An 11,248-nucleotide genomic window follows, 5' to 3' on the forward strand; every position below is an offset into this window, starting at 1 on the left:
GTTATCCGTTGAGGGGCTAGTTCTCGGGATACCCCCTTGCCCTCCTCCGGAAGATGGGCTCATCTGGAAGATGAGCCGAGGCTACTTGGGGGTCGCCAGCCCGCTGCCCTCAGCTGGGGGGTAACTCGGGAGCCGGTTTCGTGGCCAGGGGCGAGGCGTGCGAGGGGTCTTTGGTGTTTGGGCACCTTTGGTGAGGGGTGGTGGGCAGGTGGAAGCGTCCGGACGGGTCACCTTGGCCGTCCGCGGCCCAGGAAGGAGGAGGAAGGGGGGCATTTTGGCTGCCCCTCCCAGGGGGTCTTCGTTCCGGCGTCTGCGCTTCGACTTCCTTTCTGGCTTGGGCCTTGGGGTCACTCTGGCCGCCCATCTCGCCCCTGCCCGCCCCAGCTCTGGCGAGAGGACTGCCGGAGCCATCGGGGTGGGCCCACTTGTGCCCGCGGTCAGGGGCAAGCCGGCTCCAGGGAGGCACGGGGGTGGTCTGTGGTTAATCGATCAATCAATCAATCGTATTTATTGAGCGCTTACTATGTGCAGAGCACTGTACTAAGCGCTTGGGAAGTACAAATTGGCAACACATAGAGACAGTCCCTACCCAACAGTGGGCTCACAGTCTAAAAGGGGTTGTACATATTTATTTATGGTTGTACATATTTATTACTCTATTTATTTATCTTACTTGTACATTTCTATCCTATTTATTTTATTTTGTTGGTATGTTTGGTTCTGTTCTCCGTCTCCCCCTTTTCGACTGTGAGCCCGCTGCGGGGTAGGGACTGTCTCTATGTGTTGCCAATTTGTACTTCCCAGGCGCTTAGTACGGTGCTCTGCACATAGTAAGCGCTCAATAAATACGATCGATTGATTGATTGATTGTTGGTATGTTTGGTTCCGTTCTCCGTCTCCCCCTTTTCGACTGTGAGCCCGCTGCGGGGTAGGGACTGTCTCTATGTGTGGCCAATTTGTACTTCCCAGGCGCTTAGTGCGGTGCTCTGCACATAGTAAGCGCTCAATAAATACGATTGATTGATTGATTGATTGTTGGTATGTTTGGTTCCGTTCTCCGTCTCCCCCTTTTCGACTGTGAGCCCGCTGCGGGGTAGGGACTGTCTCTATGTGTTGCCAATTTGTACTTCCCAGGCGCTTAGGGCAGTGCTCTGCACATAGTAAGCGCTCAATAAATACGACCGATTGATTGATTGATTGATTGTTGGTATGTTTGGTTCCGTTCTCCGTCTCCCCCTTTTCGACTGTGAGCCCGCTGCGGGGTAGGGACTGTCTCTATGTGTTGCCAATTTGTACTTCCCAGGCGCTTAGTGCGGTGCTCTGCACATAGTAAGCGCTCGATAAATACGATTGATTGATCGATCGGTCGTCCGAGCCCGCGCCCGCTCTCCCGTCGCCCCGGACCGGCCCGGCACCGAAGAGAGCGGCCGGGGGGCACCGCAAGCGGCCCCCCGCGCCTCAGCGGTTGAGGAAGAAGGCCTTGAGGCTCTGGAAGAAGACGGACTTCTGCCGCTGCTTCTGCTTCTTCTTGACAATGGGCACCCAGACCAGGCCGCAGACGAGCAGCATGAGGCCCACGGAGAGGAAGGCCGGCCCGCTCAGCCGGAAGCCCTTCTCCTGCTCGGCGGGCAGCTGCAGGGCGTAGGCCAGGGCGGTGAGGACGATGCCCAGCAGCAGCACGGCGCTGCCCACGGACACGACCGCGATGGGCTTGCGGTAGATCTCCCAGTTGCTCCTGGGAGCGGTGGTCCACACCGACCCGCTGCGGGAGCTGGGGCACAGGGAGCTGGCCGTCTGGCTGGCCAGCAGGTCTTTGGACTCCGGGGACTTCTCGTCGGCCTCCGGGATCTGGGGCGGGGACGCCATGCTCCGGCCTCCCTGCGAACGATAAGGGAATTTGTTAGGCGCTTACTATGTGCCAGGTACCCTATTACGCGCTGGGGTGGATACAGGAAGCGGCAGCGGGGCTCAGCGGAAAGAGCCCGGGCTACGGAGTCCGAGGTCATGGGCTCAAATCCGTGTGACTTTGGGCAAGTCGTAAGCGCGCTCAATAAATACGATTGATTGATTTTACTTGTACCTATCTAGTCTACTTATTTTATTTTGTTAGTACGTTTGGTTTTGTTCTCCGTCTCCCCCTTTTAGACTGTGAGCCCGCTATTGGGTAGGGACCGTCCCGAGATGTTGCCAACTTGGACTTCCCAAGCGCTTAGTACAGTGCTCGGCACACAGTAGGCACTCAATAAATACAATTGATTGATTTATTACTCTGCTTATTTTACTTGTACATATCTATTCTATTCATTTTATTTTGTTAGTATGTTTGGTTTTGTTCTCCGTCTCCCCCTTTTAGACTGTGAGACGGTTTGTGGGGTAGGGACCGTCTCTATATGTTGCCAACTTGGACTTCCCAAGCGCTTAGTACAGTGCTCTGCACACAGTAAGCGCTCAATAAATACGATTGATTGATTGATTTCACTTCTCTGGGCCTCAGTTCCCTCATCTGGAAAATGGGGGTGAAGACTGGGAGCCCCAAGTGGGACAACCTGATCACCCTGTAGCTACGCCACTTGTCAGCTGGGTGACTTTGGGCAAGTCATTTAACTTCTCTGTGCCTCAGTTACCTCATCTGTCAAATGGGGATTAAAACTGTGAGCCCCCCGTGGGACAACCCGATCACCTTGTAACCTCCCCAGCGCTTAGAACAGTGCTTTGCACATAGTAAGCGCTTAATAAATGCCATTATTATTATTACCCCAATGCTTAGAACAGTGCTCTAACAGCTGCCAACTTGTACTTCCCAAGCGCTTAGTACAGTGCTCTGCACACAGTAAGCGCTCAATAAATACAATTGATGATGATGCTTGGCACATAGTAAGCGCTTAACAAATCCCATCATTATTATTAATGTTATGTTGCTTCTCTAAGCAATAATAATGTTGGTATTTGTTAAGCGCTGACTATGTGCCAAGCACTGTCCTAGGCACTGGGGGAGATACAAGGTCATCAGGTTGTCCCACGTGGGGCTCACAGTCTTCATCCCCATTTTCCAGATGAGGTAGCTGAGGCCCAGAGAAATGAAGTGAGTTGCCCAAAGTCACACAGCTGACAAGTGGCGGAGCCGGGATTAGAACCCATGACCCCTGACTCCAAAGCCTGGGCTCTTTCCACTGAGCCACGCTGCTTCTCAAAAGATAATCAATAAATGTGCATTCCATTGTATTTATTGAGCACTTACAGAGTGCAATGCGCTGTACTAAGTGCTTGGGAGAGTACATTTAATAATAATAATAATAATGATGGTGTTTGTTAAGCACTTACTATGTGCAAAGCCCTCTTCTAAGCGCTGGGGAGGTTATAAGGTGATCAGGTTGTCCCACGGGGGGCTCACAGTTTTAGTCCCCATTCTACAGATGAGGTCACTGAGGCCCAGAGAAGTGAAGTGACTTGCCCAAAGTCACACAGCCGACAATTGGCGGAGCCGGGATTTGAACCCATGACCTCTGACTCCAAAGCCCGCACTCTTTCCACGGAGCCACGCTGCTTCTCTAAATTTAGAGGCTAGAGCCCAGGCCTTGGAGTCAGGAGGTCATTGGTTCCAATCCCGCCTCCGCCATGCATCTGCCGTGTGACCTTGGGTAAGTCACTTCACTTCTCTGTGCCTCAGTTCCCTCATCTGCAAAATGGGGATGAAGACTGTGAGCCCCACGTGGGACAACCTGATCACCTTGTATCCATCCCAGCGCTCAGAACAGTGCTCGGCACGTAGTAAGCACTTGATAAATACCATCATTGTTACTTTTTTTCCTCTGGGACCCAGCTACCTCACCTGTAAAATGGGCATGAGACTGTGAGCCCCACGTCGGACAGGCATTGTGTTGAACCCGATTTGCTTGTAATAATTATAATACTACTACTAATGGCATTTATTAAGCGCTTAATCTGTGCAAAGCACTGTTCTAGGCACTGGGGAGGTTACAAGGTGAACAGGTTGTCCCACGTGGGCTCACGGTCTTCATCCCCATTTTCCAGATGAGATCACTGAGGCCCAGAGAAGTGAAGTGACTTGCCCACAGCTGACCAGCGGCGGAGCAAGGATTTGAACCCACGACCACTGACTCCAAAGCCCGGGCTCTTTCCACTGAGCCACGCTACTTCTCTAGTAAGTGCTTAACAAATTAATATATAATTAAAATATTATAATTAATATATATAATATATAATATAATTAATATATTGTAATTAATATAATTAAATTATTATTATAATTATTGTTATTATTATTATTATTCTCCGGGCCTCAGTTACCCAGCTGGGGGTCTGCATCACCTCTGTGGGCTGGACTGGGACTGTGCACGCAGCCTGGCTCCTGTGCCAGGGGATGAGGGGAGTGGTCCTCCTGGGCTAACTGGGCCACGGAGCTCGGCCCCTCACCAGAAAATAATAATAATAATAATAATAATAATAATAATAATAATAATGGCATTTGTTAAGCGCTTACTATGTGCAAAGCACTGTTCTAAGCGCTGGGGGGGATACAAGGTGAGCAGGTTGTCCCACGTGGGGTTCACAGTCTTCATCCGCATTTTACAGATGAGGGAACTGAGGCTCTGAGAAGTTGTGACTTGCCCAAGGTCACACAGCAGACATGTGGCGGAGCCGGGATTCGAACCCATGACCTCTGACTCCAAAGCCCGGGCTCTTTCCACTGAGCCGTGCTGCTTCTACATGCTTCTACAATGGAAGTTAAGGGTTGGGGGGTGCGGTTGGCAGCGCTCGTGGGCACCGATTCCTCCCCAGGGACCCATTCGGGAGAAGCAACGTGGCTCAGTGGAAAGAGCCCGGGCTTTGGAGTCAGAGGTCGTGGGTTCAAATCCCGGCTCCGCCAATTGTCAGCTGTGTGACTTTGGGCAAGTCGCTTCACTTCCCTGAGCCTCAGTGACCTCATCCGGAAAACGGGGATGAAGACCGTGAGCCCCACGTGGGACAACCTGATCGCCTTGTATCCCCCAGCGCTTAAAACAGTGCTTGGCACATAGTAAGCGCTTAACAAATGCCATTATTATTATTATTATCATTATTATTATTATTATTATTATTAGCCCTCCAACCAGGGCGTGGTGAGGGGCGATGCGTGTATGGTATGGGCAGAAAGGGGGGTGGTCCAGGTGTGCCATGGGTGGCTGGGGGGGTTGGTCGTGGTGTGTATATATGTATATATGTTTGTACATATTTATTACTCTATTTATTTATTTTACTTGTACATATCTATTCTATTTATTTTATTTTGTTAGTATGTTTGGTTTTGTTCTCTGTCTCCCCCCTTTTAGACTGTGAGCCCGCTGTTGGGTAGGGACTGTCTCTCTATGTTGCCAACTTGGACTTCCCAAGCGCTTAGTCCAGTGCTCTGCACACACTCTGCAAAGCACTATTCTAAGCGCCGGGGAGATTACAAGGTGATCAGGTTGTCCCACGGGGGGCTCACAGTCTTAATCCCCATTTTACAGATGAGGTCACTGAGGCACAGAGAAGTTCAGTGACACCCAGCTGACAATTGGCAGAGCAGGGATTTGAACCCATGACCTCCGACTCCAAAGCCCGGGCTCTTTCCCCCGAGCCACGCTGCTTCCTTAGATGGGGCTCACAGTCTTCATTTCCATTTTACAGGTGAGGCAACTGAGGCACCGACAAATTCAGCGGCTTGCCCAGGGTCATAGGGCAGACAAGCGACGGGGCTGGGAGTAGAAGCCAGGCCCGGGCTCTGTTATAATAATAATAGTAAGCGCTCAATAAATATGATTGAGTGAATGAATGAAAAGGGGGATAGTGGTGTGTGTGTGTATCCCCGGCTTGTGACCCCTGAATAGGGGGGGAGGCCCACGGCCTCCAGGGTCCTGTAGGGGAGGGTCCCATGGGGGGCCACTCCAGAGGCGCAGACAGGAGCCGGGCCCGGGCCGGGCTATTTTGGGAGCGGGGGCCGGAGATAAGGGGTGTTGGCAGGGGATGGGGTGGGATGAATCCAGCCAGAGGGGCCGAGGGAGGGGGATTCGGCCCCTAAATCCCCCTCCCCGGAGGACGCCGGGGCCTGCGGCCTCCAAATGCCCTTCTGCTTTCATCATCATCATCATCAATCGTATTCATTGAGCGCTTACTGTGTGCAGAGCACCGTACTGAGCGCTTGGGAAGTCCAAGTTGGCAACATACAATTATTATTTCCTAATAATAACAATGATGATGGTATTTGATAAGCGCTTACTCCGTGCCAAGCGCCGTTCTAAGCGCCGGGGAGAGACAAGGTGATGAGGTTGCCCCCCCTCGTGAGGCTCCCAGTCTTCCTCCCCATTTGACAGATGAGGGAACTGAGGCCCAGAGAAGTGAAGCGACTTGCCCAAAGGCACCCAGCTGACCATTGGGATTGGAACCCATGACCTGTGACGACAAAGCCCGGGCTCTTTCCGCTGGGCCACGCTGCTTCTCTGCCTCCGGTTTCATGGGAGGAACGCACACGTGTGCACGCGTGTCCCTGTGTGTCTAGGCATGTACAGTTGTCAGCTGTGTGACTTTGGGCAAGTCACTTAACTTCTCTGTGCCTCAGTTACCTCATCTGTAAATACTGTGAGGCCCCCGGTGGGACAACCTGATCACCTTGTAATTTCCCCAGTGCTTAGAACAGTGCTTTGCACATAGTAAGCGCTTAATAAATGCCATTATTATTATTATCATTATTATTATTATTACACCTGGGTGTATGAACATGTGTTTCCCCCCTGTAGACTGTAAGCCTGGCGTGGTCAAGGTATGTGGGTGTTTACTATTGGATTGTACTCTCCCGAGCGCTTAGTTCAATGCTCTGCACACAGTAAGCGCTCAGTAAATAATACGAATAAATGAATGACCGTGTGGTCCTTCCTTGGGTGTCTGGCAAAGACAGGAAAAGCTGCCCGGAGGTTTAAACCAATTTCCCCAGGTCTGGCCCCCCCCACCCCCACCCTCCTGCCCCGGGTGCGAACCCGTCTCGCCGAGGCGTCTCGCCCTGCCCCTGTGGGCCTCGGCTCTCCCCTCTAATCTCCAATTCTCCCCTCTCCATCCCACATCCCGGATTCTCCCCTCTCCATCGTACTCCTCTGACTCTCTTTTCTCCAGCCCCAATTCTCCCCTCTCCATCCCACATCCAGGATTCTCCCTTCTCCACCCCTGATTCTTCCCTCTCCATCCCACTTCTCTGACTCTTTCTCCAGCCCCGATTCTCCCCTCTCCATCCGACTCCTCTGACTCTTTCTCCAGCCCCGATTCTCCCCTCTCCATCCCACTCCTCTGACTCTCTTTTCTCCAGTCCCGATTCTCCCCTCTCCATCCCACATCCCGGATTCTCCCTTCTCCAGCCCCGATTCCCCCCTCTCCATCCCACATCCCGTATTCTCCCTTCTCCAGCCCCGATTCTCCCCTCTCCATCCCACATCCTGGATTCTCCCTCCTCCAGCCCCGATTCCCCCTTCTCCATCCCACATCCTGGATTCTCCCTTTTCCATCCCCGATTCTCCCCTCTCCATCCACACCCCTGACTCTCCCTTCTCCAGCCCCGCCTCTCCCCTCTTCATCCCACATCCTGGCTCCTTCCCCGACTCTCCCTTCTCCATCCCTGCTCTCTCTCCCTCCAGCCCACACCCGACTCTCCCCTTTCCGTCTCTGACTGTCCTCTCCCCATCCCACATCTCTCTGTCCTCTCTATCTCTGACTCTCCTTTCTCCATCCCTGACTCTCCCCTCTCTATCTCTCTCTCTCTTTTGTCACCCCACATCTCTGACTCTTCCCTCTCTATCTCTGACTCTCCCCTACCCTGACTCTCCTTTCTCCATCCCCAACTCCCTTTCTCCATCCCACATCTCTAACTCTTCCTTCTCCATCCCTGACTGTCCCCTCTCTCTCTGACTCTCCCCTACCTCTGACTCTCCTTTCTCCACCCCACCTCTCTGACTCCTTTCTCCATCCCCGACTCCCCCTTTCTCCATCCCACATCTCTGCCTCTCCCTTCTCCCTCCCTGACTCTCCCCTTTCCATCCCACATGTCTGACTCTCCCTTCTCCCTCCCTGACTGTCCCCTTTCCATCCCTGCCTCTTTCTCTCTCCATCTCACATCTCTGACAGTCCCCTCTCTCTCTGGCTCTCCCCTACCTCTGACTCTCCCTTCCCCATCCCTGACTGTCCCCTAGCACTTAGAACAGTGCTTTGCACGTAGTAAGCGCTTAATGAATACCAAAATTGTTATTATTATTACTATATCCCTGACTCTTTCTCTCTCCATCCCACATCTCCAACTGTCCCATCTCTCTCTGACTCTCCCCTATCTCTGACTCTCCTTTCTCCACCCCACATCTCTGCCTCTCCCTTCTCCCTCCCTGACTCTCCCCTCTCCATCCCACATCTCTGCCTCTCCCTTCTCCCTCCCTGACTCTCCCTTTCTCCATCCCACATCTCTGACTCTCCCTTCTCCCTCCCTGACCGTCCCCTCTCCACCCCACATCTCCGCCTCTCCCTTCTCCCTCCCTGACCGTCCCCTCTCCCCCCCACATCTCTGCCTCTCCCTTCTCCCTCCCTGACCGCCCCCTCTGCCCCCCACATCTCTGACTGTCCCCTTCCCATCCTGCGTCTTTCTCTCTCCGTCCCACCTCTCCGACTGCCCCCTCTGTCTCTGACTGTCCCCTACCTCTGACTCTCCTTTCTCCATGGACCCCACCTCTCTGACTCTCCCCGTCCATCCCCCCCTCTCCGACTCTCTCCCTTCTCCCTCCCCGACTCTCCCCTCTCCATCCCACATCTGTGACTCCGCTTTCTCCACCTCCCCGACTCTCCCCTCTCCATCCCACAGCTCCCGACTGTCCCCTCCCCATCCCACCTCGGTGACTGCCCCTTCTCTCTCACCTGGGACCCCCCGCCCGTCCTCGGGAGGGGGGTGTCGGGGGGGACCCCCTCCCCTCCCCTGCCCTCCCCTCCCCTGCCCTCCTCCTCCTCCTCCTCCTCCTCCTCCGGGCGGCCCCCCGGGGGTTACTCACGGGATTGGGGCGGGAGGGGGGGTGGAGGGGCCCGGTGCCCCTGGGCTCTCCGGCGGAGCCGCCGCCCGCTGCAGCCGCCGCTCCGACCGGGGCGGGGACCGCTAGGGGGCGGGACCGATGGTGGGAAGAGCCAAGGGGGCCTGACCAGCAGGGGGCGCGGTCGGGGCGGGGAGAACGGTGGGGGCGGGACCGGCAGGGGGCGTGGCCGGGGCGGGACCAACAGGGGGCGTAGTCGGCGGGGGGGGCCGCGGGGGCGTGGCCTGGAGGGGCGTGGTCAGGGGTGCGGAGGGGTGCGAGGGCGTGACCGGTAGGGGGCGTGGTCCGGGGGGCGGGAAGAGGCGCGGGGGCGGGACCAATGGGGGCGCGGAGCGTGACCAGTAGGGGGCGTGGTCGGACGGTGGGAAGAGGCGCGGGGGCGTGACCAATAGGGGGCGTGGCGGGGGCGCGACCAATAAGGGGAGCGGGGCGTGACCAACAGGGGGCGCGGTCAGAACGATGGGAGCGGGACCAATGGGGGGCGTGGGCAGGGGTGGGAACGGGCGCGGGGGCGGGACCAATAGGGGGCGTGGTCGGGGGGAAGAGACAAGGGGGCGTGGCCAGGAGGGGCGTGGTCAGGGTCTGGTAAGGGCGCGAGGGCGTGACCAATAGGGGGCGGGAAGAGCCGGGGGCGTGGTCGGGGCGGGGAGAACGAAGGGGACGTGGCCAGTGGGTGGGAAGACGCGTGGGGGAGTGACCAACCGGGGGCGCGGTCGGGGCGGGGAGAATGATGGGGGCGGGAGCAATAGGGGGCGTGGCCTAGGGCTGGGAAGGGGCGCGAGGGCGAGATGAATAGGGGGCGTGGTCGGGGGCGGGAAGAGCCATGGGGGCGTGACCAATAGGCCAATAGGGGGCGCGGGGGCCTGACCAATAGGGGGCGTGGTCGGGGCGGGAAGAGCCATGGCGGCGTGACCAATCGGGGGCGTGAAGAGGCGCGGGGGCATGACCAATAGGGGGCGTTGTGAGGCCGGGGAGAAGGATGGGGGCGTCGCGAGGGGGTGGGAAGGGACGCGGCGGCGTGACCAACAGGGGGCGCGGTCGGGGCGGGGAGAACGATGGGGGCGGGACCAACAGGGGGAGGGGCGTGGTCAGGGGGTGGGAAGGGGCTTGAGGGCGTGACCAATGGGGGGCGTGGTCCGGGGGCGGGAAGAGCCGGGGGCGTGACCAATAGGGGGCGTGGTCCGGGGGGCGGGAAGAGCCAGGGGTCGTGACCAACGGGGCGTGGTCGGGCCGGGGACAGCGATGGGGGCGGGACCAATAGGGGGCACGGGCAAGGGGTGGGACCAATAGGGGGCGTAGTCTGGGGGAAGAACCAAGGGGGCGTGACCAATAGGGGCGTGGTCCGGGGGGTGGAATGGGGCGCGAGGGCGTGACCAAACGGGGGCGTGGTCAGGGACGGGAGGTGACGGGGGCGTGGCCACGGGGGGAAGAGGCGCGGGGGCGTGACCGATGGGGGCGTGGTCGGGGGCGGGAAGCGCCAGGGGGCGTGACCTATAGGGGGCGTGGTCACGGGGCGGGAAGAGCCAGGGGGCCTGACCAATAGGGGGCATGGTCGGGGCGGGGAGCACGATGGGGGCGTGGCCGTGACGAGGGGAGGGAAGGGGCGGGGGCGTGACCAATGGGGGCGTGGTCGGGCGAGGAGAACGATGGGAACGTCGACAGGAGGGGGCGTGGTCGGGGGGTGGGAAGGGCGGGAGCGGGACCAATAGGGGGCGTGGTCGGTGACGGGAAGAGCCGGGGGCGTGGTCGGTGGGGGCGTGGTCGGGGAGAGCGCGATGGGGCGTGGCCAGAAGTGGGAAGGGAAGCGAGGGCGTGACCAATAGGGGGCGTGGCCGGGGCGGGGAGAGCAATGGGATAGTGGCCAGGAGGGGGCGTGGTCAGGGGGTGGGAAGAGGCGCGGGGGCGTAACCACTAGGGGGCGTGGTCGGGAGGCGGGAAGAGGCGCGATCAACAGGGGGCGTGGTCGGGGGGTTGGGAACGTCACGGGGGCGTGGTCAGGGGGTGGGAAGGGGCATGGGGGCCTGACCGATAGGGGGCGTGGTCCGGGGGGCGGGAAGAGCCAGGGGGTGTGACCTATAGGGGGCGCGGGGGCGTGGTCAATAGGGGGCGTGGCGATTGGTGGGAAGGGCCGAGGGGGCGTGGCCAGTAGGCGTGGATGGGGG

The 11,248-nt window shown here is 57.5% G+C and overlaps 1 protein-coding gene across 1 annotated transcript; it reads right to left on the bottom strand.

The window, feature by feature from the left end:
* Nucleotides 1-1,295: 1,295 nt before the first annotated feature.
* Nucleotides 1,296-1,868, bottom strand: PIRT (phosphoinositide interacting regulator of transient receptor potential channels). Its single transcript, XM_038750729.1, has one exon. The coding sequence runs from the start codon at nt 1,864-1,866 to the stop codon at nt 1,459-1,461; it is 408 nt and encodes a 135-aa protein (XP_038606657.1). The 5' UTR covers nt 1,867-1,868; the 3' UTR covers nt 1,296-1,458.
* Nucleotides 1,869-11,248: the final 9,380 nt, after the last annotated feature.

Source organism: Tachyglossus aculeatus, chromosome 8 (assembly GCF_015852505.1).
Source record: "Tachyglossus aculeatus isolate mTacAcu1 chromosome 8, mTacAcu1.pri, whole genome shotgun sequence".
Lineage (NCBI taxonomy): Eukaryota > Metazoa > Chordata > Mammalia > Monotremata > Tachyglossidae > Tachyglossus > Tachyglossus aculeatus.